The 25,971-nt window shown below is 43.7% G+C and overlaps 1 protein-coding gene across 8 annotated transcripts in view; it reads left to right on the top strand.

The window, feature by feature from the left end:
* The window catches only part of TEX14 (testis expressed 14, intercellular bridge forming factor), a 56,958-nt gene that overhangs the window by 22,406 nt on the left and 8,581 nt on the right, over window positions 1-25,971 (top strand). For all 8 annotated transcript variants that reach the window (XR_009537534.1, XR_009537533.1, XM_060134016.1 and 5 more), the window contains 14 exons: window positions 2,991-3,097; window positions 5,395-5,520; window positions 5,721-5,809; window positions 6,682-6,963; window positions 7,801-7,901; window positions 10,394-10,513; window positions 12,293-12,359; window positions 14,880-14,961; window positions 18,386-18,448; window positions 18,964-19,091; window positions 19,688-19,893; window positions 20,931-21,027; window positions 22,414-22,488; window positions 25,602-25,679. Coding sequence is in view for 6 of the 8 variants with exons in the window: in XM_060134016.1 (XP_059989999.1) it covers window positions 2,991-3,097; window positions 5,395-5,520; window positions 5,721-5,809; window positions 6,682-6,963; window positions 7,801-7,901; window positions 10,394-10,513; window positions 12,293-12,359; window positions 14,880-14,961; window positions 18,386-18,448; window positions 18,964-19,091; window positions 19,688-19,893; window positions 20,931-21,027; window positions 22,414-22,488; window positions 25,602-25,679 (1,621 nt within the window). In the remaining 2 variants the exon portion in view is untranslated. The remainder of the gene's footprint in view (window positions 1-2,990; window positions 3,098-5,394; window positions 5,521-5,720; window positions 5,810-6,681; window positions 6,964-7,800; window positions 7,902-10,393; window positions 10,514-12,292; window positions 12,360-14,879; window positions 14,962-18,385; window positions 18,449-18,963; window positions 19,092-19,687; window positions 19,894-20,930; window positions 21,028-22,413; window positions 22,489-25,601; window positions 25,680-25,971) is intronic.

Genomic DNA, 25,971 nt, shown 5'->3' with positions numbered 1-25,971 from the left:
ATTTCAGACGCCAGTGGGGGACAGAGGGACTCGATAGTCAAAGAAGATGCCTCAGATGATGTGAGAAACCATGAGTTGAAGAGTGGTTCCTCCATGAGCTTCTTAAGGACAGGTCTTACTCATGCTGTGTCCCCACACCAAGAAGGGGGCCTAGCACGTAGAAGGTACTTGATAAACAGTCATTGAGGGAAGGACTAAACGAATGAATTTGAACAAGTTCACACATGCAGAGCTGGCTGCCTCTTGAATCAGAATTTTAGAGGTGGATCGAGCCCATCCTTTTACAGAGTGTGAAGCTCAAGCTCAGAGACTTAAACTTTCCAAGGTCCGCTGGTGTGGCTGAGAGCGGGGTGGAGTAGGAGAGGTCAGCACCATTGGAAGGAAGATCTTATTACTATAATTATTTAGAGTTTCTGGCTCATGGTAATAAAACGCAGGCTTTTGGTGAGTTTTATTATTGTTTTAAAATCCTCCACCTGCAGTGCACCCACTTAGGCCTGCACAGGGCAGACGACTCCCACTTAACCCCCATGCCTTGCTGCGCTACTGCCGAGGCCCACAGCTGGTCAGGGGCAGGTTTCTGACTCCCAGTCTCGTGCTGTTTCACTGTTCCTTGCTGAATTTCAGTGAGGCTTCAGTCCTCACTTAGAACATTTGGAAAAGCCTTGGCATTTGTTTTTATGTAAAGAGGAGGCACAAAGAATTTACTTAGATTCTTAATTTTTCTGTTTCTGTTGGAAGTTAGAGTTTGCTAGAAAACCATTAGAAATAACTTTTATTGTATACTGTGTTTTGGTTACCTATTGCTGTCTGACAACAACAACAAAAGCCCAAACTTAGTGACTTAAAATAACAATGTTTTATTATTTCTCATGATTCTGTGGGTCAGGAATAAGACAGGGCTTAACTGAGTGATTCCTCCATTCCATGTGGCACCGGCTGGGATCACCCCCTCGACGGCATTCAGCTGGAGGCTGGGCTGGGCAAGAAGGTCCAAGAAGGCTTCACTTACCCGTCTGGTGCCTTAGGCTCCCCCAGAGGGCCTCTCTCCACGCTTGGCTTTTCATTCACCCAAGCTTCTCTGCAGCATGGCAGCTGGCTTCCCAAGTGAAAGCTGAAGCGGCCAGGCCTCTTAAAAACTAGGACAGTGTCACTTCTGCTGCTTTTCTGTTGGTCAAAGTCATGAAGCCAGCACAGATTCAAGGGGAGGGAAGTAGATTCCAGCTCCCAAATGGCAGGGAGGGAAGGAATTGATGACAGTCATTGTTGGAAGCCACCTACTAGTACATGAGACTATGGGGAAAACAATTACACCGTATTTCAATTGTTCTTTAAAAAGTGTACCCTGGTTTTCTAGCATAATCAGGAGTAAGGCATTTTCACCTCAATGATTTTTTCAGACAATTGAAATTCATTCTTTTAATTTCTCCATTCTCAAATTTTTAATCATACTGAATGAAAACATTATAAACTTCCCATTATTCTAAATACCTATTTTGGATATATTCTAAATATATACTGGCCTTTCCTTGGTGACCATGACATTTTTCTGAACATCTGTTATTGTGATGTTCCATGATATAATGCTGCCGCCACAGAAGAGCCTTTGGAGGTCATATTCCAGAGAGATTATGATCATTTTTATGTATCTTCTCACCTTTAGGCACCTTGCTGCCATCCCCAAATCTCACATTTGTTGCCTTAATAGGTTAGGATATATAATTAAGTTTGTTAAAATTGGAGTAAGCAGATCCCAAAGTCTTTCTTTTGGATAAAGGGCATAGACTTTCATTTATTTTGCTTCTACTATTTCCAAAGTATTGTGGCCTTTTTTTGTTGTTGTGTTTTATTTTCATAGCATCCCCCTGGTGGATTTAGGTAGATATTATTGTCCCTGTTTTATGGATGAGGAAACTGAAACATAAGGCTCTCTTAGGTTAGTCTGAGCAAAGGTCAGATTAGAACCCAGGGCCTGGGGCTCCTGCCACAAAACCTGCTGCCTTAATTAATATAGGGGAAAGTTTGGGGATTTTTTTAAAAAATAAATTTATTTATTTATGTATTTATTTATTTTTATTTTTGGCCGTGTTGGGTCTTCGTTGCTGCCCGCGGGCTTTCTCTAGTTGTGGCGAGCGGGCTTCTGATTGTGGTGTCTTGTTGCGGAGCACGGGCTCTAGGCGTGCGGGCTTCAGTAGTTGTGGCGCTCGGGCTCAGTGGTTGTGGCACTTGGGCTCCAGAGTGCAGGCTCGGCAGTTGTGGCGCACGGGCTTAGCTGCTCCGCGGCATGTGGGATCCTCCCGGACCAGGGCTCAAACCTGTGTCCCCTGCATTGGCAGGCGGATTCTTAACCACTGAGCCACTAGGGAAGTCCAAGTTTGGGGATTTTTGATGTCTATTTTGTCTGCTCCTTCTCCACTTGTGCCCTGTTCAGCCTGGAGTCCTGGGGGCCAACATTTCTATGTATAGGCCTCCAGCTAAGAGGTGCGTTACTAGATGTGAAACATGCAAAATGAAGTTGTCTAGAGAGGTCTGGTTAGTTCTACACACTTAGCGAGAATGGCTTTAAAAATAGAATGTGAAGGGACTTCCCTGGTGGCGCAGTGGTTAAGAATCCGCCTGCCAATGCAGGGGACACATGTTCGAGCCCTGGTCCGGGAAGATCCCCCATGCCGCAGAGCAACTAAGCCCGTGCGCGCCACAACTACTGAAGCCCGCGCACCTAGAGCCCATGCTCCACAACAAGAGAAGCCACCACAATGAGAAGCCCGTGCACTGCAACGAAGAGTAGCCCCCACTCACGGCAACTAGAGAAAGCCCGCGCACAGCAACGAAGACCCAACGCAGCCAAAAAGAAAAAACTAATATATATATATATATATATATATATATATATATATATATATATATATATATATATATATAGAATGTGAGAGAGAAGGGAAGAGGAATTCCTTCATCAAAGCACTGAAACATGTCTACTGATTTTTAAGCTGCCATCTCTTTCTGGTCCTGGAAAACAGAGCAGAAGTGAACAGTTTCAGCCCACTCACGGAGCCAAGGACAGTTTGGAAAGAAACAGGAACCAAAATACCAGCAGGTGGGTTAACATTGTATTGTTCTTTGTGTCACCATGTCTTTAGACTCCCATGTGACCCTGAGGCCACTTAATGATCTTCATATGTCTAGTGACAAAGAGATTGTGAGAGATGAGGCATAGTAACACAGAAACAGATCTTGGCAAGTTCTCTCCGTTGCATAAGTGAGAATAGTGGTATAATGGAGACTTGCAGGGGACATCAAGTGGCTGGCAGGTTAGCCACACAGAACTCATCAGTTGTCAAAAGTAAAGCATCCTGCCTTTCTGAAACTGCCCAGATTGTGGGTTTTTTTTTTTTTTTTGGTTGCACCGCGCAGCATGTGGGATCTTAGTTCCCCAACCAGGTACTGAACTTGCACCCCCTGCATTGGAAGCACAGATTCTTAACCACTGGACCACCAGGGAAGTCCCCAGATTGTTTTTCTTATAAAAAGAATTGCCAAGTATTCCATGCACCAGTGCTACAGAAACCAAACTATGTGAAAACCAGTGTTGTTCAAAATAAGCATCACTGACTCTGGGGGACAGAAGGAGGGGGTTGAACAGTATCATTGTTACCTTGCGGCCTCTGATTTTTAGCCAGATCAACAAAATGAATTGGTTTCAGCACAGATCACTAGAAGGAGAGTGTATGCGTATGCTGGGTTTTTAAGAACTTAGGTAAAACAAATTTTATTTTGCATAAGAGGAATTATTATTATTTTTTAAATTATTTATTTATTTTGGCTGCATCGGGTCTTAGTTGCGGCATGCGGACTCTTAGTTGCATAATGCAGACACTGAGAACTCTTGGTTGTGGCATGTGGACTCTTAGCTGTGGCATGCATGCAGGATCTAGTTCCTGATAAGGGATCGAACCCAGGCCCCCTGCATTGGAAGCACGGAGTCTTACCCACCGGACCACCAGGGAAGTCCCTGCATAGGAGGAATTATTAATGGAGCGATAAATGTTTTTCAAGATAGAGTATTATATCAATTTAGTTTTCCTTTTCTGTGGTTAAATGGCAACATTAATCCACAGCTTGAAGTCAGTCCTCCTGGAAAGAAAATTTTGTACCTACTCCCAGTGGTGACTAAAACTAATGACAAATTTGCTGTTCCATTCATTTTGGTTAAATATGTACATTAAGGGAGAATCAAGGAAAATGCCCAGACATTTTAGATTAGTGTATTTTACCTTTACAAAGGAAATTAATTGAAGAACCACCTAACTGGCATCAGACAGTTTAACAGTCACATCATTGACAGAGGCATATAGGGTGATAGTATAGCCACTGGATGACAAAGCAAAAGCTGTAGTTGTGGCTTCGCCCGCCCAGCTCCACCCTCTTCCCCCAGGAGAACAAAAAACTGACTAAAGAAAAGTTTAACACTTTGCTACCAATCCACCTACTCTTTCTGTATGCTTAAAAAAATTGTAATTATATACATGTAGGCAATTTTGTATCCTCAGTTTTTGCTTTATATTAGAACATGGTTATCCCTTGTTATTAAAAACATCCTGTAAACTTACTTTGAAATTGTTGAATTTCCCCCATTGTTGAATTTTAGGTTGTTTTATTCTTTATTTTTTGTTTTCCTGTTATGAATAGGGCTACAGTGACTTGTCAGTAAATTTTTTTTTTTTGCATTTTGGGTTATGTCCTTGATAGATTCTCAGAAGCAGAGTTACTAGCTCAGAGGGTTTGAACATTTTAAAGATTCTTGATAGCTATTGCCAAATTGCTCTTCAAAGAAACTGATTGGATGTGACCTTTCCAATTCAACAGTCTCTGCACTCTGATCCAGTGGGAGAGTGGGGTATTCTGGATAAAAGGGAATTCACATATATGCCATAGATCACACATTTTCAAAGAGTTAGTTTAATAGGTGATAACATATATATTATAATGGAATATTTAGAGGAAAAAGAAACTCCCTTGTTTTGCAGACGAGGAAACCTTGGCCCAGAGAGATTGAAGTTTGCCAAAGTCAGACAGCTAGCCAGTGGCAGGACATGGTCTCGAACTCAGTGAAACTAGGCTGAAGATCTCTGAATGTTCTTCAGAGCCCCTGGTGCCTCAAGACCATCTTTACAAATGTTAGCTATTGTGCTATCACTGATACGCAGGTGTGCATATTACCAGAGGATTCTGATCAAAGGGCAGGAACAGCTACTGAACCTTCACCTATGTTCTGTGGCATTGTGGCAGGGCTCTGCTACAGCCCAAGTAACCAGGATTCTGTCTGGTGCAGCTGTGTTTCAGTTGTGGGTCTTCTACCTCGAGATCTTCTAACCCACTCCTTTTATTTCTTAGCCAGGGAAGGCCTAGAGAGTCCAGTGCCCAAACCAGAACGACACAGCTCAGTGGTGCACTCCTCACTGTGCCAGGCCACCCACAGGGACCACTCACGTCATCCGCCCCTGGCCGAGGCTCTTCCAGGTAGAGCCTTGTGGGCTGAACGTTGGGAAGTCTAGTGCTCCCTGGTGGTGGGTCGGAGTCAGTGCACTCTCAGGAACGGCTCAGAGTAATAGGGGACAGTCCTCCGGGTGGGTTGATGGGCTTGGGGTTGTGCCAGGAACTTGGGCAAACTGATGTGTTTGTGTCCACTCACTCCCTTCCTCCAAATCTATGCAATTCAGGATCAGTATGGAATCTGTGTCTTCTAAAATCTGTAACACAAAGTCAAGAAATAATGAAGATGCTGGAGAGATACACTTAAAATGGAAAAGTGAGTATAAAGTCATGGATTCTGTTGAACAAAATGAAATTTAAAGTATCTTTCTAACCTTGTTGTCATCTGTAAGTACACAGCCTTTATTGCATTGTTCTCCCATATTCTTTTCTTTTTAGATCGTTCCATTTTGAAAGCAAGACCTTTCTGATTACACACTGCAGAGAGAAGTGCTTTATTCATTTCTATACTATATAGGAAATTCTTCTATTTTACATGTGTATACATATATATATATGTATGTATGCTATATTACACATGCAGTAAAAACACACAATATAGATGTTTAATATATAACATTATTAAGGTAGAGAGCTTGCAGTGTCACTTTCACATATTTTGTGGGCGTTATCCTTTTGTATCAGTCTAATCTTGTAAGCTTAACAGGATGCAGCATCTACGTTTTTTGATACTAATGCTAAGTGACATTGCAAAAGTAGAGAAAATGGGAGTGAAAACACACATGAACACATACATGCGTACTCCCCAAATATGAGCTCAGCGTGGTCTAGAAAGGCTAGACAGACTCAATGGAATTCCTTCCATTAGTCTCTACAGACTAGGGGCTTCAGATGTCATTTTCTTATAAAATCTTCACAGCAAGAAGGTCCGTCTACAAGTTTCCTGTTACTTTTTACTCTAATTCAGCAAAAAGCACTGTAACTAACTGAAATTCTGCCTTTCCCTTACTCTGTCATCAATTCTCTCCTCTCCTCTGCTTCAGGCCAAGCTAAGGATGATGCAATTCCAAAAACGCGATCATTGTGACAATATGAGCTATAAAATATGACATAACTCTTTAAGAATCTAAAGCTTTTGTTTCCAGCATTCACAGTGATCTTTTAAACGCTGCTTTCTCTTACATCCAGCGGAGGTGAAAGAAATGGCAGAGAAAGCAGCTACTGGGCAGCTGGCAGTACCTCCTTGGCATCCTCAGAGTAGTGTGACTTTAGAAAATGAGGCTGAAAACAGGCCTGATCCCCTGCTGCAGCCCCCCATTAAGGTCCCTGAGCACGTGGATTGGCAGCAAGCTGTAGAGCATCCCAAGAAAAATGATGAGCCAGGAGGAAATGGCAAGTGTGACAAAACAGACAGCAGTGACCGCAACAGTGACCAGCATGGCAGACAGCCAGGGCCTCGAAGTTTCACCGGTAAGTTCAGTTGGACGAGTCAGGGTAGGTGAGCTCTATCAAGTTGTCAGCTCTCAAAAATAAGTAAACCTCCTAGAATATTTCCTTTAGTCTTCTTTCCTACCTGTCTGGGAATCCTGAATTCCAGGGGAAAGCAGCATACCCTTCTAATCCCACTGTCCTTCAGACAGGTAAAGAAGTCCAGAGATTCATGAGTTTTTCTATTACCAGAGCAGATTCCTTTGTCCAAAGGAAGTAAAATAATCTCCATGCACTGACCCTGGATCTGGGTCTAACCTCACAAAGAATTGAACCTTTTACCTGAGGGCATTGGTGGAAGGCCACTCCCTACTGCCCCCTTCTTTGCGTTGCATTTTAAGCCAGAAAAATTCCAGTGGCTCTCAGAGAGTCTATGCCTGAGGAACTTAGAGACAAACGACATTTACTGTCATCACTTTTAGAGATTTGTAGGTGAAAACTGAAGAGTGTGTATTTCTACCTGGTAATTTGCTTGCAATCAGGGCATGGGATATCGTTTCACAGTTGTTTGCAAATTAAAGGAAGGTACATCTAAAATTATTATTTATCTTAGGTAGAAAATCTATTGGTTTGGATTTTTTTGGTATTTAAAATCTGTTCCTTGTCAAGCATCGCTCTTGAATGGGTAGGCAAAAGGGTGGCTGATCCAGGGCCACGTGCTGGGGCCAGACTAGCCTAACAGTCTCCACTTCGATTTGACTTATGAAACATGGCCACCCTTGGCAGAATATGCCTACATCTCTTCTCTCATGCCACCCTTTACCCCTTCCATGCCATTTGAATATCACCAAATGACAATGATTGTGTTATAATTATTAGGTACCAGGCACCTGCCCCCCAGAAAAAATGAGCAGCCAGAGCATGGGGAAGTCCTTCAAGAAAGTTCGGATGCACCTGTGGTTGTTGAGAAGTCTTACAGCGTGAGTCATACTGCCTGGAGAGCCAACTCGAACCCAAAGACCTACTAGAACTGAGTTGTCATGTATTATGACATTGAAATAATATCTATCTTAGTTCTTTTTTGTTGGAGCATGTGCCCTCATGTCTCTGACATGAAAGAAGAAGTCTTTCCTCCCTGCCTGATACTTTTTTTTTTTTTTTGCGGTACACGAGCCTCTCACTGTTGTGGCCTCTCCCGTTGCGGAGCACAGGCTCTGGACGCGCAGGCTCAGCGGCCATGGCTCACGGGCCCAGCCGCTCCGTGGCATGTGGGATCTTCCCGGACCGCGGCACGAACCCGTGTCCCCTGCATCAGCAGGCGGACTCTCAACCACTGCGCCACCAGGGAAGCCCTGCCTGATACTTTTTGAGTTAGTTCAACTCAAAGCATTGTGTATATCGGAGCTTGGGGAAAACACAGACAAGTGTTACATTCAGCTCTGACCCTTGAGCTTTCTGTCAAGTTGGCCAGACAAGACCAACTCTTTTTTTTCTTAATTAATTAATTAATTTTTGGCTGTGCTGGGTCTTCGTTGCTGCGCGCAGGCTTTCTCTAGTTGTGGCGAGAGTGGGGGCTACTCTTCGTTTTGGTGTGCGGGCTTCTCAGTGCGGTGACTTCTCTTGTTGCGGAGCACGGGCCCTAGGCACGAGGGCTTCAGTAGTTGTGGCTCGCGGGCTCTAGAGCACAGGCTCAGTAGTTGTGGCGCACGGGCTTAGTTGCTCCACGGCATGTGGGATCTTCCTGGACCAGGGATCGAACCCATGTCCCCTGCATTGGCAGGCAGATTCTTAACCACTGCGCCACTAGGGAAGTCCCAAGACTAACTCTTAAAGCACGGTCAGTTACCAAAGCTCGTGACTCAGGTCAGATTGAAGTAGGAAAAGCAAGGCCAGGGTTGCGATGGGAGTACCTTCACCTGGAATGTCACCTAAGACCCAAATTCAGCTTTCAACTCAGTGGAAGGAAGGTGTTCATGCCTGAAACCTCTGCCTCAGCAAGATCTCTGGGATACAGTCATATCCTCGCATTTGCATTGGGGTTACAGCCTTGCTTCCGGGATTTAGTGCATTCTTCAGGCATGCAGTTGGGCCATAGTCCAGCCAGAGCAAGGAACCAGAATTTTTGTAATCACCATTGACGTGGGCCCAGGATCATTTAAAGAATATAAACAGCAGCTGAGAATGAAACAATGTAAAAAGCCAGGTGTGATAACATTAGAGGTCTTTTGAAGAACATACTATTGTAGTAATCATAGCACACAAACCACTCACAGGACAATTTATTCTTTCTCCCATGTGAGGGCTGGAAGGATGTGCCACATTCAGCATACTGGCTTGGCTGGAGAAGCAGCTCTGTCAGGGAAGTGGGGAAGGTATAGGAGGCCAAGCTTGCCTGAGAAATTTCAGTTTGACAGGAGAGGTTGAGGAAAGCAGCTGCTAAGTGCACAGAGGAGGAAGTATGGCAAAAGCAATGTCCAAGGAAATAAACCACAAAACCTCTGCAAAGGGATGACTGAAGGTGAGGAAAGGAGCCAGTTGTCTGGCCATGTGGTGATCAGGGCCTGAATGTAGAGAAAGAGCAAAAAAGGAAGGGGTAGAGTGGAGATGCTGAAGAAATAACTTACTTTGTTTTGTTTTTATTGTTGAGATTGCATTGCTATTTTTAAAATCATGCTTCTTTTTTATTTATAAATTTATTTAATTAATTTATTTATTTTTGGCTGTGTTGGGTCTTTGTTGCTGCACGCGGGCTTTTTCTAGTTGCGGAGAGCGGGGGCTACTCTTCGTTGCGGTGCGCAGGCTTCTCATTGCAGTGGCTTCTCTTGTTGTGGAGCACAGGCTCCAGGCATGCAGGCTCAGTAGTTGTGGCTCACGGGCTCTAGAGTGCAGGCTCAGTAGTTGTGGCACATGGGCTTAGTTGCTCCGCGGCATGTGGGATCTTCCTGGACCAGGGCTCGAACCTGTGTCCCCTGCATTGGCAGGCGGATTCTTAACCACTGCACCACCAGGGAAGCCCCAAAGTCATGCTTCTTCACTTGACTTTAAACGGGAATACCTGAGGGAGTCCCAGTTCTGAGCAGCCTCAGCCTGGAGGACAATGCCAACACATGGACTGTATCTAGGCTCTTGAGGATCAGGGTGTTTAAATTCAGTCCCCAGCTTGAGTTGTCTAGGGACTTTTTTCTTCCTGTGAATTTTAGAGCAAAAAGGTCACCCAGCCTCCCCCCACTTCCACTGTGCAGGTAAGGATGTTGAGATTCAGGACTGTCATTTGTCACATTTGCTCCAGGGGGTTCACAGCTCACAGTGGGGAAGGAGGGCCAGAGGTGCAAGTAGGCAGGAAGGTCTCAGAGAGTGTCACCCCGACCACAGAGTAATTTTTGATACCCCATCATTAACACTGCATCCAGCTGTAAAGGGATTTGTTTACAATAAACACCAACTTAAAAGTGATTTCCTACCTTATTAATAGGATCAGTCCGTGCAACCAACTTGTTCACCAGAGTCTTCTGAAGACATAACAGATGAAGTTTTAACTGCAGACCATGAATATTTTTACTCCTCAACTGCTCAAGAAAACTTGGCTCTAGAGGTAAAAATTTTTTTTTTAATAAATTTATTTATTTGTTTGTTTTTTATTTTTGGCTGCATTGGGTCTTCGTTACTGTGCGTGCGCTTTCTCTAGTTGAGGTGAGCAGGGGCTACTCTTCATTGTGGTGCGCAGGCTTCTCATTGCGGTGGCTTCTCTTGTTGCGGAGCACGGGCTCTAGGCGTGAGGGCTTCAGTAGTTGTGGCTTGCGGGCTCTTGAGCGCAGGCTCAGTAGCTGTGGTGCACGGGCTTAGCTGCTCCATGGCATGTGGGATCTTCCCGGACCAGGGCTTGAACTTGTGTCCCTTGCATTGGCAGGCATATTCTCAACCACTGCACCACCAGGGAAGCCCCTAGAGGTAAAAATTTACAGTTCAGGATAAAGTACATCTTCAGCTTTTCTGTTGCCTTATTCCTTTAAAATTATTTTTATTAAGAAAAATAGCTTACAAAAGTATATAATGTCAATTTATCAGTGTTTTTGTGTGTTTTGAAAAAACACGTGAAAAATAAGATTTTTGATAATGAAGGTCATAAGCAATTTCTCCCAAAATTGTGGCTCCTGCATTTGTACAGCACTTTGTACTTCTTTTTTCAAAACACTTTCCTTCACGTTACCCAATGCACACATCCTTCCTGAAGGGAAGAGAAGGCAGCCTGCTGTTATTCCTCTGTGTGAAGAACTGGCAAACGCAGATGTAGGGAATTAGCCCTGGCCTGGCCAGATTTAGTGGTAAGAGAGCCAGGAAGAGAGTCACAGTGTCAGCAGTGAATGTGAGGCTGTCCAGTACACAGGGCTTTCTCTGGGATCTGCTTAGCTTTTGCAAGAACCTGTTTGTACAGAGTATTTTCATTTATAAAATGAAACTTATTGGATTCTCTTATTTACTTATGTTATTTTTACCTCACCTGTCCCCTAACCTGCCACTTTTTGGGGTTCTTTTACCAATATGGAAGGTACGGAAGAGGAAAGAGAGGATTGTACATGTCAGTCACAACATTTGACTGACAAGAAGAATTCAGTGATGCATCAAAACGCGTAGTTTCCACTTGTTGGCGCTTCTGAAAACTCAATTAGAGCAATTTTCCATTACTAATCCTTTAAACATTCTTGGTTTTACGGTGGACTGGGACATTAAGAAAATCTTTAATAGAAATGTATAAAGTATATATACATACATATGTATATACATGTAACATACATATGTATATACATGTAACATGTAGATGTATATAAAAAGTATAACGGAGAAGACTACACACGTCTTTAGTGTACAGCTCATGAAATTTTACATGCTGAACACACTCATGTAGCCAGCACCCAAATCAAGAAATAGACCATTCTTGATCCCCCAAAAGACCTCCTTGTGTTTCCTCCCACTCCCTGCCTCCCCTCAAAGGAACCAGTGTTCTGACTTGTCACCCCATAGAGTAGCTTTGCAGTCTGGGCCGTTTTTCCTACCTTCTTTGGCTTTTCTGATAAAGCTCCCAGGAATCAAAACATCTTTGTTGGAAGGTTGTGGTGAGGAGGGGATGATGAAGGGAAAAGTCACCCGATTCCACCTCAGAATGGGAGGTGGGGGAGGGCTTGTTGAGGAAGAACACATAGTACAAATAAGTGCTTAATGTCTGTGATGAAGGTTTGTTCTTTTTCTATAGAAGATGTAGGAACCTTATGAAGATTTTCAAGGTTTAAGAACATCAAGAAATTCTCTCTCCACCTTCTGATGATATGTCTGCCTCCAGTGACCCTCCTTTCTTTGCTCTTTCATTCTTTTGCAGACCTCAAGTCCCATTGAAGAAGACTTTGAAGGAATACAACATGCTTGTGCCCGACCTCAAGCCTCTGGTAATAAGCCCTCAGGGCAGATTCCTTTGAGAGTCCCTCATCTTTACTTTCTGTCAGATCACACATGTTTAGAGCTGGAAAGGTCCTTAGAAATAACCTTCCAGGCCTTTCATTTTACAGATGAGAAAACTTAGGCTCAGTGATTTCCCCTGCCCCTCACTAGTCTCATGACATCCATACATCATGTTATTTATACCTCCCCTTGCATTCTTATAGCATACGTTATAGCAGTTGCTGCTTCTACTTTCCCCCTGTAGTCTCTTTCCCTAGATTTCAGGCTCTTTTGTGGCACATAGCAGATGTTCAGTTATCTTTGCTGAGCTGACCTGAGGGGTTGACCTAGGCCACACAGCTAGTTATTGACACAGCGACAACCAGAACTAGGTTTCCATGTCCTTCTCTTCCCCAAAAGGCAGAGTTCCACCATCATTTTCCTTTGGTTGCTTGGCATCTTAGCAAAGGGTTAATAATAGCCAACAGTACAGTGAATGTAGCGTCCTTCCCTTGGGAGGCCTTGGGTTCTCTATAACTTAGCGACTGCTTCCCGTTACATGGTAAATTAACCTTGGATCAGCAGCTGGGGTGTGACACAAGACAAGATATAAGTGAACCACAGGTTCTGATACAGGCATTTTAAAAATTGTGCACTTTTGCTCTTTTAAGGTATGCAACCATCCATTTTTAAAACCAGGGTTACCCACCTACCAAGCCATGTAGCTCGGTCCAGGGTCGTGTCTCAACAGTCTGAACCCAGGCTGGGTGGGTTTAGGTTCCGACCATACTCCCTTCCTCCTGCTGCATACTCCAGCTGCCATCTCTAACCTGATGCAGGCCCCCGTCACAGGCACAAGCATTTTAAGAAGCTGTAAGCTTTTAGATGAACAGTTAAATTCTCAGGACAATATGTATTTAAAGTTCCCAAACCTGGGTCTCTGGCCACCCAGCTCTTTCTGTGGAGCCTCTGCCCATGATCACTTTCTGTGTGAGCCTGACCTGTACATGGCCACTTCACTAGTGTTTGGAAGAGAGTTGAGTAGGATAGAGAAGTTATGGGGCAGGCAGGTCAGAAAACCAGGGCTAGTTGGATACAAACATCTAAAGTACATGTAGAAGCCTCTGATTTCTACTCTGTTTCCTCCTTTTAGCCCTTCTCCTCCCCCTTTTTCACTAGGGCTCTGATATATCAATATATCCTCTCCATACCAGGCAATACAACAGGGATAAAAGTTGCATACATGCTGGGTTCCAAGCCCAGTTCTGCCACTGATTTTTTTTGTGCATTACCTTGGGCATGTCACTCCACCTGAGGGCCCCACTTTCCCTCCATGTAAAGTAAAGGAGAAAGTTACACTCTAAAATCTCTAAATTCCCCTCCAGGTCTAAATTGTGCTTATTAGGAATTCATTTATGCTTTCCAGGTGTTTACGCTTTCTAGGCATTTGAAAAGGGGTGGAAAGAAGAAGAACCCCTAGGCTTCTCCACTGGTGGGGTTTCAGAGTAGCTTGGCTTCTGCTGAAGGTGGCACTTTTATAGTGGGCCTCCCATTGCCTACCAGACTACCTCCTGGACCTAAAGAATGGCAGGCGGATCATGAGCATTTGCCAGCGGGGCAGGCTGGTCTGTCTGTCCTCTTCTCTATAAACCAGAGCTATGTAATGGTGGAAAGGAAAATGGATACTGGCCCCGTGTGTCCAGAGGCCTTACTAAGAGCTGGGGAGGAGTGACTTCAGATGCTTGAGGCCAACGAGAACAGAAGACAGTTGAATTAGCTCCTTAGTACTCAAGACCCCATCCCCACTCATTAAGTGGTGTTTGGTGTCCAAGAGACACAGTTAATGTTCTGGGAATGCCCAGAACATTGGTCTTTTCTTTTCATTTTCTTAAAATTTTCATTTATTTATTTAATTTTATTTATTTTTGGCTGCACTGGGTCTTTGTTGCTGCACGCAGGCTTTTCTCTAGTTGTGGCGAGCAGGGGCTACTCTTCCTTGTGGTGCACGGGCTTCTTATTGCAGTGGCTTCTCTTGTTGCGGAGCACGGGCTCTAGGCGTGTGGGCTTCCGTAGTTGTGGCACGGGGGCTCACTAGTTGTGGTGCAGGGGCTTAGTTGCTCTTAGTTGCTCTTAGTGGTCTTTTCTATTTGGAATCTTTAGTGAACAAACAGTTCTTGGTTTCAACGCCCCCTGGTGTCTGTTGACAGGAACCAGGTCAGTTTGCCTTCCTGAAAAGACAAAACAACATTTGTCTCCAGAAATAACTGTGCAGTTATAACTGAAAGGCCAGTAAATGGCTTGATTGTATTCTGAGAGTCAGAATATAGTTCTCCCCTCTGAGCAAGGGAAATAAACTTTCAGAGCAAAAACCTCTTCTACAGTGCTCACTCCAAACCCAACTAGGAAGCACTCTGTTTATGTAGATTATTTCTTATTCTGGATCAGACCAAGGAAAATTCTCGAGAATGAAAGTAATCATCTGGGTTGGCAAAAATTCACTAAAAAATGCATGTACTTTATTCTTTCAGGTGAAGAAAAGTTCCAAATGAGAAAAAACCTTGGAAAGAAAGCTGAAATTTTGACCAGGTCTCAACTCCAACCTATACAAAGGTATATGCTATTATTATTTTTTTTATTTTTACTTTTTTTGCGGTACGCGGGCCTCTCACTACTGCGGCCTCTCCCGTTGCGGAGCACAGGCTCCGGACGCGCAGGCTCGGTGGCCATGGCTCATGGGCCCAGCTGCTCCGCGGCATGTGGGATCTTCCCGGACTGGGGCACGAACCCGCGTCCCCTGCATCGGCAGGCGGACTCTCAACCACTGCGCCACCAGGGAAGCCCCCTATGCTATTATTTTATTCACAGTTTCAGACTCAAAGAAGTAATGTTATTTGATGGTAATGCCCCATATTTACATGTTGCTCTTCTTCAAATATAATAGCCACCATGTTATAACAGTAAGCTTTGGGCAGCTTAGCTTTGTGAGGACTTGTTCAGCAGAATTGTGAGGCGTCGTGAAAAGTTGTTATCTGTATTCAGATCCTGACTCTGCTTTTCTAACTTGGTCAAATTTCTCAACCCCTCTCTTCTAGCTCCCCATTTGTAAAATAGCAATAAGAATCATCACTGGACATATTGTTAATTGAAAAAAATGCACAACAGTGTATGTAATTTAATACCATCTGTGTAAAAATGAGAGGGAAGGGAGATACCTATAATCCTTGTAGTGTGTCGACATTTCTGGAAGTCTATACAGTGGTTAACTCTAGAGAGAGAGTCCAGAGGTTTTTCTTTTATTCTTATAACCTTCTTTGCTGTTGGAATGTTCCACCATGGGTGCATACTACTTTTGAAAGAAAAAGCTACTTTGTTTTTTTTTACTTTTACAAATGAGAAAGAGAAATTCCATCTGGTTAAGGAAAGTTTCTGTAGACAACATTGAGTTTTATTTTTTCACCTCTCTTAAATAATATATTTTCAATTCTATTGAATAAATGGAAGATTCTAAATTCAAAAAAGAAAAGAATTCTTACTGGGAATGTTGACATAGAGATTAAAAGTAATAATATGACTTCTGGGCATTTACCCAGAGAAATGAAGAATTATGTTTACATGAAAACACATACATGGGACTTCCCTGGTGGTCCAGTGGTAAAGAATCCGCCTTCCAACGCAGGGAACATGGGCTCCATACCTGGTCAGGGAACTAAGATCCCACATGCGGCGGGGCAACTAAGCCCACGTGCCACAATGACTGAGCTTGTGCACCTCAACGAGAGAGCCCGCGTGCTGCAAACTACAGAGCGCATACGCTCTGGAGCCTGCGCACCACGACTGGAGAGAGAAAAACCGCATGCCACAACTAGAGAGAAGCCCGCACACTGCAATGAAGAGCCTGCATGCTGCAACTAAGACCCGATGCAGCCAAAAAACAAACAAATAAATAAATAAATATTTAAAAAACCCAACACATACATGAATGTTTATAGAAACTTTATTCATAATAGCCAAAATCTGGAAACCCAGATGTTATCTAACAAGTGAATGGTTTAATGGACTGTGTTACATCCATACCATGGAATGCTCCTCAGCAATAAAAAAGCATGAACTGTTGGTACATGCAGCAACTGGGACAAGTCTCCAGAGAATTATGCTGAGTGGAAACAGCAACCCCTGCAAAGTTATTTACTATATGATTCTACATTTATACCATTCTTGAAATGATAAAATCGTAGAAATAAAGACTAAATGAGTGGTTTCTAGGGGTTAAGAAAGAGATGGGAGTGGGGGGGAAATGGACATGGCTATAAAAGGGCAACGTGAGGGGTCCTTGTGGTAGAAATGTTCTGTATCTTGACTGTATCAATGTTGATATCTTGGTTATGATATTGCTCAATAGATTTGCAAGATGTTACCATTGAGGGAAGCTGGGTAAAGTGTATTTCTTAAAACTGCATGTGGACTTCCCTGGTGGTGCAGTGGTTAAGAATCCGCCTGCCAATGCAGGGGACACAGGTTCGAGCCCTGGTCTGGGAAGATCCCACATGCCACGGAGCAACTAGGCCCGTGTGCCACAACTACTTGAGCCTGCGCTCTAGAGCCCATGCTCCTCAACAAGAGAAGCCACCGCAATGAGAAGCCCGTGTACCGCAAGGAAGAGTAGCCCCCGCTCGCTGCGACTAGAGAAAGCCAGAGTGCAGCAACAAAGACCCAACGCAGCCATAAATTAAAAAAAAAAAGAAAAAGAACTGCATGTGAATATACATACAGTTATTTCAAAATAAAAAGATTAATTCAAAAACTAATAACAGAGATGAAGTGCCTGGTACAATAGCATTCAATTTACTTTCTCTTTTCTGGACCTCAGTTTCCTTATCTATAATAATGATAGCTAGTATTTCCTAAGTAGTGACAATATGCCAGGTACTCCGTTTTGTCAAATCTAATTCATATAACAACCCTCTCATTTTGCCAATACAGAAAGCAGAGGGTTTTTTCCTTAGGTTGTACAGTTAGTAAGTAGCTATATCATTAGGATAGGCTAGATTATGTTATGTAACACACAACCCCCAGATTTTAGTGGCTTAAAGCAACAAAAACTTATTTTGTGCTCGTGCTCCACGTCCATCACCAGGAGTGTTCTGTGCTACTCTACCTTCCATCAGAAGTCCACACTGAGGGAGACTCCGTCTTTGTGCTTCCTTTCTTACTGAGGCAGGAAAAAAGGGAACATGGTGAATTGTGCACTAGGCTTTTAAAGTTTCTGCCCCAAAGTGAATCACATCACTTTCACTTGCATTTCACTGGTTAAAACAAGTCATATGGCCATTTATGTAAATTAGGAGGGCCAGAAAGTACTGTCCTACATTGTGCTCAGCAGGAGAAACAAATATTTAGTGAACAGAATTAATAGTCACAACTCAATCCAAAATCCATGCTCTTTCCTTTATACCATTGGTCTCACAGGACTGTGCAAAGATTAAAAATGTGGAAACATTTGGAAGGATTTAGCATGGGATCTGGCTTATAGTTTGTGTTTGAATATTGAAAATGAATCTTAAATGTTGGTTAAAGTAGAAGCAGGTCAAGTTAGTCTTCAGAATTCTTCTCTGGCCATTTTTTGGCACAAGCCTCTCTTGGCCTCCCCTGATACTCCATGCCAAGAAGCTGTTTCACAGTTGGTAAGGCCCCATGGCTGTGCCCTTTGCTCCATCATCCATCCACAGCAAAGTTCCCATGCTCTGTTGATTTCCTCAGGAGCTTGCTCAGCCAGTAGCATCGTTGGCTGATTTCAGATGGGCTGACCCTTAGAGAGTATTTATTCAGCCTCTGAAGAGGAAACAGATACCCAGACATCCCTGAGAACATGTGGCTAGTCAGTAGCAGAGCCAGGATCAGAACCCTCACTTTCCACTTTGAGCTTAGTGCCCTTCCAGCTGCCTCTCACACTGGGCCAGTAACTGGTGCCTGGTACCACGATATTGCACTCTGCTGACAGGGGATTTACATAGTTTTCTCACTTTCTCTCTTACAGTATTGAAGACGAACAAGAGGAGACACTAAAGGAGTCACCAAAGGAAATGAAAGAGAAAGACATGTATGGCCACCAAAAGTTGCCTAAGGATTCTGTGCAAAGTCTTGGTTTTAGGGGAAGAGTATTTCCTTGTTTGTAGGAGTCTGTGTTCTTCCCATTTTTATGTATACATTTAATGTGAGCCTGTTTCTTCTTTCACCAAAAAACTGTTGTGATGAGTGATCTAAAGTAATAGCATCTTAATCAAGGAAACACAGTGATAAGAAGAATAGAAGTTTATACTTGAGGTAGATTAAATCTGTTTGCCACATAAATAGACTTTCACCTATGGAATTTATTTTTAGCTGCTGAGATATGTTTAAAGTTAGTATCTCTTTTTAAGATATTCTCTAATATTCTCTTTAAGATATCTTACATATCTTATAGATACCTTATGGATATTCTAAGATATTCTCTGATTTTGGCCACTTGCCAAATAAAGATTTTTGTGAAGAGCATCTTTAAAAAGTACCTCTTAGGAATATAGTGTTTGATTTTTGTAAACATCTCCCAGTTACTCTGTGCTTTTAATTCTTTAGATCACTGACAGACATTCAAGACCTGTCTAGTATCTCCTATGAACAAGGCGGTTCTTTTAAGGAAGTCTCATGCAAAACACCCAAAATAAACCACGCACCTACTAGTGTCAGCACTCCGCTCAGCCCAGGTAATAACTAGCAGGGGGATGTTCTGGGAAAGGGACTAACAGCCCCTGCCTCACTGGCTATGGGAAGCCAGGCTGCAGGAGCAGACCCACAGTGTTTTGTCACAGTACAGAGGGGTTTCTTTAGGGTCAGAGCTGAAGGGGATAATCCCATGGGAGGCCAGGTAGCTGTGGTGGTGGTGATTAACCAGCTATAAGGAGATTTTTAAACTCTAGCAATAGAGACATGCAAATGCAGAGTCTACTTTGTACTTGAAGCACTGTTGAATTTAGTGCAAATACATTGGATTCTCTAGAGTTAGTAACTTAAAACAGTACCTTGTGCTTAAACATACATAGCTCTGGGTCCTGCAACTGCATACAGCCAGCATCAAATATCCTCTCTCTAGTGTCCTTTTTTCCAGTATATTTGTGGTTCAAATAATCTCCCTGTAGTCTCTCCCAGGTTTAGAGACTATCATCAGTGATCAGTGATTATTTCAGTTATTGACAATTTGGAAAATCCCTGTTCCAGGTATAGAGTTTTGTGGGGGCTTCTTTTTGTTGTTTTTAAATAATGTAAAGGATTCAGACACTAACTGCCCTCTTTTCTACAACAGGGTCAATTTCTTCAGCTTCTAGTCAGTATAAGGACTGTCTTGAAAGTATCACGTTTCAGGTTAAAACAGGGTCTACCTCGTTCTGGAAGAGTCAAGAATCTATTCAAACTTTGTCTGATAAATTTACAACTGTCCGAGAGAAAGCAAAGAGCCTAGACTCCCTTCTTACTTCCTCTGAAACTCTTCCTTCAAGACTGACTAATCTCGTAAGTATACTGACTCTGCGCTGCACACTCTTGGAGTGAGTCCAAAGGCGTCAGTGATCCAAAAGGCCAAGATTTCTCCGTGTCTGTTTTACAAAGAAAGCAAGAAATAAGCTGGATCCTCTCCAGGCTTCCCTGGGGCTCCTCTCTGAGTCTGTATTGTAGAATGGATCCGGGTTTTTGTGCCCTTTTTCTTCCCCCAGAGGTAATGTTTGTCGATTTCTCGAAAGATCCGTCCGCTGCGATAGCTTATGATGCATTGTTCATCTGCATTGTTATTTCTACCTAACCATATCTTACGTACTAAGAGGAGGCTTGAGTTCTGCTTCCTTCTTGACGCCTCCTCTGGTTCGTTCTCTGAGAGTTTCGATTGATCTCTACCTTTTCTGAACTCCTGAACCAATAATCTGCAGTAAAAACACTTAATGGTACCTTCTCCTTGCTTCCTTCCCCTCCCCGTGCTGTTTGTTTGTTGGTTTCCTTTCTCTCTCTCCCTCATACTTCATATGTGTAGTCTCTTCAAGAAAACTGAAAGTTCCTTACTTGGTTCTGCTCATTAAAAACCTGTTGACTGACCTTTCTGTAGGCAGATTGATTACTTGTTTGGCCCTCAGTGAAAAATCGACTGTCATCTTCTCTGGGCATTTGACTCACAAAAGGTCTCACTCTGAAGTAGGGAAATAAAGAATTTTATGCTCTTGTTCAACAAACTGTTAATGGGGCAGGTTCTAAGTGCCAGGCACTATGCCAGGCCCTTTTCTAGGCATAGTGACTAGGAAAGTCCGCGCCCTGAAGGAGCTCACTGCCTGTTGAGAAAGACTGGCAGGATGTAACACAGAGGTAAAAACTGAGCGCTGTGGAGGCAAAGGGGGTGGGAAGGCTTCCGAGAGGAGATAACGTTTGAATGTTTGACTCAGTCAACAAAACAAGTAGCTTCTTCCATCAGTGATACACAAGATTAATCTTGGAAATGACTGAGCTTAACAGGCCTTTTTAGCTTAATACACGTGTCGGTTACCATGTTTATGTCTTACTTGTAGAAAAGATTGCCTGCATTTACTGGGGCTGGTTCCTCCAGCATTGCCAAGGCACCTGACACATCATCCCGTGCCACTCAGAGGAGGAGCCTGCCAAAAGGTACCCTGTGTTTAATATTAAAATACAAGTTCATAATAGTAAACCAGTTTAAGGGAGACTTCATCTCTTCTTTGATGGCTATAGCAGATTCAAACAAAAATGCTAATTTCCCCTGACTATAAAAGTAAAACATGCTCATTATAGAAAACTTAGAGAATACAGACGAGCTTAAAAGAGAAAACCACGACCATTCTACCATTATTTTTTTTTAAGTTTTTTTTGATGTGGACCATTTTTAAAGTCTTTATTGAATTTGTTACAACATGGCTTCTGTTTTATGTTTTGGTTTTTTGGCCTCGAGGCATGTGGGATCTTAGCTCCCCAACCAGGAATTAAACCTGCACCCCCTGCATTAGAACGCGAAGTCTTAACCACTGGACTGCCAGGGAAGTCCCTCTACCATCATTTTTTAACCTCTTGTAGTATTTTGGTATATATATATATATATATATATATATATATATACACACACAGCCCCCAAATATATAAAAAAGAATATATATATATATATTTGGGGGCTGTATATATATATATATATATATATATTCTTTTTCTTAGCATAGTTGAGATCATATAGTGTATCAGCTCTGGCCTGCTTCTTTTTCTTTAATGATATATTTTAGGATTTCTACTTGTCAGTAAAAATTATTCATAAATATATGTGATGGCTGCATAGTAGTCCATTCTACTTATGTTGCTTAACCATGCCCTTATGTTGAAGATTTATGTTGTTTTCCAACTTTTGCTCTTTGTACAGAAATCTTTTCCTTAGGATAGAGTCTTAGAAGACAATTTCCAGATCAAAGGGTATGAGAGCGTTAACAGCTCTTGAGGTGTAATTGCCTTTGCTCCATTAATCTTATTGTCTTGTGTCTTTGGTACAACTCAGAATTTCCCTCAGGGGGATAGAGATATTGTGAACTATGCTGAGGGGTTTTGGTTAATGTTATAATGGAGCCCTTACGTGAAGGCCCTAAGTATGGTCTCCCATATCCCCTGGCCTGATAATCTATAGAGAAAGGCCTCCCACTTTTTCATTTTGACGGGTCTAGAGCTTCTATATCCCTCCAGCAGTCTTGGTCCAAATTGGAACCCCAGCCTCTTAGTAAGAATTTATACCTCACCTCCCTCAAATATCCTTGGGGAGGGGCACAGATCAAGTGGTACTGAGGTGAGGTGTGATGTAGGAAAGGGTTTAGAGTAAAAGGGAGAGTAAAGCCTTTCACATATGAAGTCTCAATTAGGACCGTTAATATAAGAGGTTTTCTCCCCATCTTAGCTTGTTTCATCATTGAGAAATCCTAAGTCAAATCCACGTCGAAGCCTCGAAAACCTAGTTCAGGTCTAGGAAGGCAGTAAGTCACTTTCTCCTTTATCTTTTTTAAGAACTAGTAGAAGCCATCTCGCAACATCACATTGATGAGCTGCCACCACCACCTCAGGAGCTGCTTGACGAAATCGGTAAGGCATGCTCAATGCAGAATATACTCCATGGCCCTGCTTCTTATGGTCACTGACCACATATGGTTCTTTGTCTCAGGTGAGAGCACTAGTACCGAAGGCCCTATAAAGGTTTGATTGAATGTACAGAATTCTGGAAGAGACAGTTTTCCAATAAAATGGGCCTCAGACTACTACTGAAGCCTGGCCAGGATAATTGGTCTGTGTCTGTTGTCATTTTGTTACTTAAAGGGCCTACGGTAATGATTCTAAGAGGAAATAACAACATTCAAGTGGTTTATTATGATGAACTTGTTTTATTAAAAGAATTCTTAGCTCCTTTTTGAACCAAACTAGCCATACTTCAGCTATACTGAAGTCTGGCAACTCAGGCCCAAACACCCCATGCTTTCTGTTTTGCCATTAGCAGGAGATATTAAAGGTATTGGCATTGTGGATGAATCCCTTTCCTGAGGGCAGGGAAGTCAGTGGCACAGGACCTAATGAGACCAGAATTTTCCATTTCAGGCAGAGACTGAGGGATACCTGCTCAATTTTAGGGATACCTGCAGAATTTTCCATTTCAGGCAGAGACTGAGGGATACCTGATCAGCTGGCCTGCCCAGCTGAGCTGATGCTGAAAGTAAATGGAGCATGGTGATAGAAACATTTGGGGCAGGTGGTTTGCTTCTCCAGGGAGGACTGACTGCCCTCTTCGTGACAGCCTGGCTGACCAGCCCCTCACTCTCAGAGGGCACATCTCATCAGACCTCTGATGGTACAGTTCTTGGTATGGGAACAGTAGGGAGTTTCCTAAGGGGAATCTCTTGATTTTCAGGGTCTCTGAGGTTTTGTGTCTCATCAGGAAGAGGGAGTTGAATGACTCAATGGACAGATACGGTCTAGGCTACCCAACCCCTATCCCCTGGCTTGTTGGCCTTACAAACTTGGGTGGAGCCGGTCAGAGCTGCCAAAGCCTCCCTCGGTTTCTTTCTTTTCTGTAGTCATAGGCCCTTCTTGCCTCACCACACCCCTCGCCCAGTGCCACAGGGTTGTGCGGGTCACAGGGTTGTTGGCTCTTAGGGCTCCCACCCCGGCACCAGTCTGCCTCCCCTGGAACCCCCTAAGGGGTCCCTGCAAATTCCTCCCCTCCAGTTGCTCTCCTTCACATACTCATGGAACTACTGCTTGTGAGAGTAGAGGTCAGCCCCTCGTGTCCCGCTCAGGTAGATTCTCAGTGCCGTCTGTTTTTTGGTCACGGCTTAGGACAGTACTTGTAGGCTCCTTTGCAGTTAGACCTTAGCGATACTCTTCCTCTGGATCCTGCTCTCCTCTCTCTGCAGTCACAGTGTGGACCCCCACCCCCATCTCAGCAGCTGTCACCAGGTTTCTGCAGCCGGCCTCTTGGCACTGCTGTACCCCAGTGTGCTCTGCAGAAACTCTTCCTCATTTCGCTTATGGGAATTATCTGGGCCAGGTTTCTAGGCGATGTCTTGTACTTTGAGATGGGTCAGTAATTTTCCAGAAAGATAAAGGGCAGAGGGCACCTGAGTAGTTTCTCCTAATAACGGGTGTGCCTACCTGATTGTTTATCATCACTCTCGTTGTTTCCTCTCAGGAGAGCTTTGGGGAGTGACCTGGAGCTGACACCTACTCTTTTGAAGGGCACACATCCACAACTCCAGGCTTCCGTCCAGGGCCTAAAGGGGAGGGTCCTTTAGAATCTTGTAAGATCAACAAGGGACTACCTCTAACAAAGATAAAAATGGATTTAAACATTTCAGATTATATTAAATGACCTTATGGGGCCCCTTGATGCCCAGGGGCTGCCAGGGAGCGCTTGCTTCCTGACCTGCTAGAAGGGCAAGACCTGTGCCTGCACACAACAGGGCCGGGCCGGTGGGCCCAGGGGTCCCGTCTGGGCTGCCTCCCAGCTGTCTCTCTGGTGGGCTCTGGGGAGCACTTTGAGGAAACTGAGCGCCTAACACACGTGAAGCACTGCACTGAGTTTAGCAGACGCTTGTCTTAGTCTAATGATCAATTCGTTAGGAACTGGAAATTTTATTCTTTGCCTTTTGTCTCTCTACAGACCAGATCAAAAATGTGTACTTTAGGCCAACAGAGATAGGGAAAGATTTGGACTACTCTGAATTTACCAACTTTTTGAGAGAGTATATAAAGTAGAGATTAAGAGCATAAGCCTTAGAGCTAGACTGCCTGAATTCAAAGTCCAGTTACACCTCTTAGTATCTGTGTGATTCTAGGCAAGTTCCTTAGCCTTCCTTTTTTTAAAAAAAATATTTATCTTGGCTGCCCTGGGTCTTCATTGTGGCACGCGGGATCTTTGCTGCGGCATGCATGCAGGATCTAGTTCTACTGACCAGGGATTGAACCCAGGCCCCCTGCATTGGGAGCGTGGAGTCTTACCCACTGGACCACCAGCCAGGGAAGTCCCTCCTTAACCTTTCTTTACCTTAATTTCCTCATCTGTTAAACAAGAATAACAACAATGTGATCAATCTCATAGGGTATTGTGAAGATTAATTGTGAATATTAATCTTGAATTAATGTATGCAAATTAGAAATAGTACCTGCCACTTAGAGCTCTGCAAGTGTTACCTATCATCATCATTTTTTTTTTTTTTGCGGTATACGGGCCTCTCACTGTTGTGGCCTCTCCCATTGCGGAGCACAGGCTCCGAAAGCGCAGGCTCTGGACGCGCAGGCTCAGCGGCTCAGCCGCTCCACATGTGGGATCCTCCCGGACCGGGGCACGAACCCATGTCCCCTGCATCGGCAGGTGGACTCTCAACCACTGCGCCACCAGGGAAGCCCCCATCATCATTATTTTTACTTTTATTTTTAGTGTTACATGGGATTGGATGCCTAAGGCAGTGGTTCTCAAACTTCATCAGGCATCAGAAGCACCTGGAGGGCTTGCTACACCATCCCCACCCCCAGAGTTTCTGATTCAGTAAGCCTGAGATGTGGCCTGAGAATTTGCATACCTAACAAGTTCTCAGGTTATACTGAGGCTGCTGGTCTGAGGAGTACTGTTTGAGAACCACTGCCCTAGAGGATGATGTGACATGCAAAAGAAGAAATAAGTTGCTTTCTGCTCTATGTTGTGACAGAGCACCTGAAGCGGCAGCAGGCCCCATCCACAGTGCGGGATGAGAACACAGCAAGTCATCTGGGCATCACTGCAAGTGGTAAGCCAAATCCCCAGTTCTTTCTCATCAGATTTTGCTGTAACTGTCCTTGGAAGCACAGTGGTACATTTGGGTGAGTGTGGACCTTGAGGTCAGGCACACTCCACCTCAATTCTGACTCCACTACTTACTTTGGTATGACAGACTGTTTAATGTCTCTGAGCTTCAGTTATCCTCATATGTAAAATGAGAATGATAACTCCTACCTAATGATGTGCATGCATAGTGCCTGGTACGTTGTAAGATACTTAACAAATGTTAGTCTCCTTCCCTTCATAGGACTGCTGGCAGG

This window comes from Lagenorhynchus albirostris, chromosome 20 (genome assembly GCF_949774975.1).
Source record: "Lagenorhynchus albirostris chromosome 20, mLagAlb1.1, whole genome shotgun sequence".
Lineage (NCBI taxonomy): Eukaryota > Metazoa > Chordata > Mammalia > Artiodactyla > Delphinidae > Lagenorhynchus > Lagenorhynchus albirostris.
The sequence above is the reverse complement of the archived record's forward strand: the minus strand, read 5'-3'. Positions and strand labels throughout refer to the sequence as shown.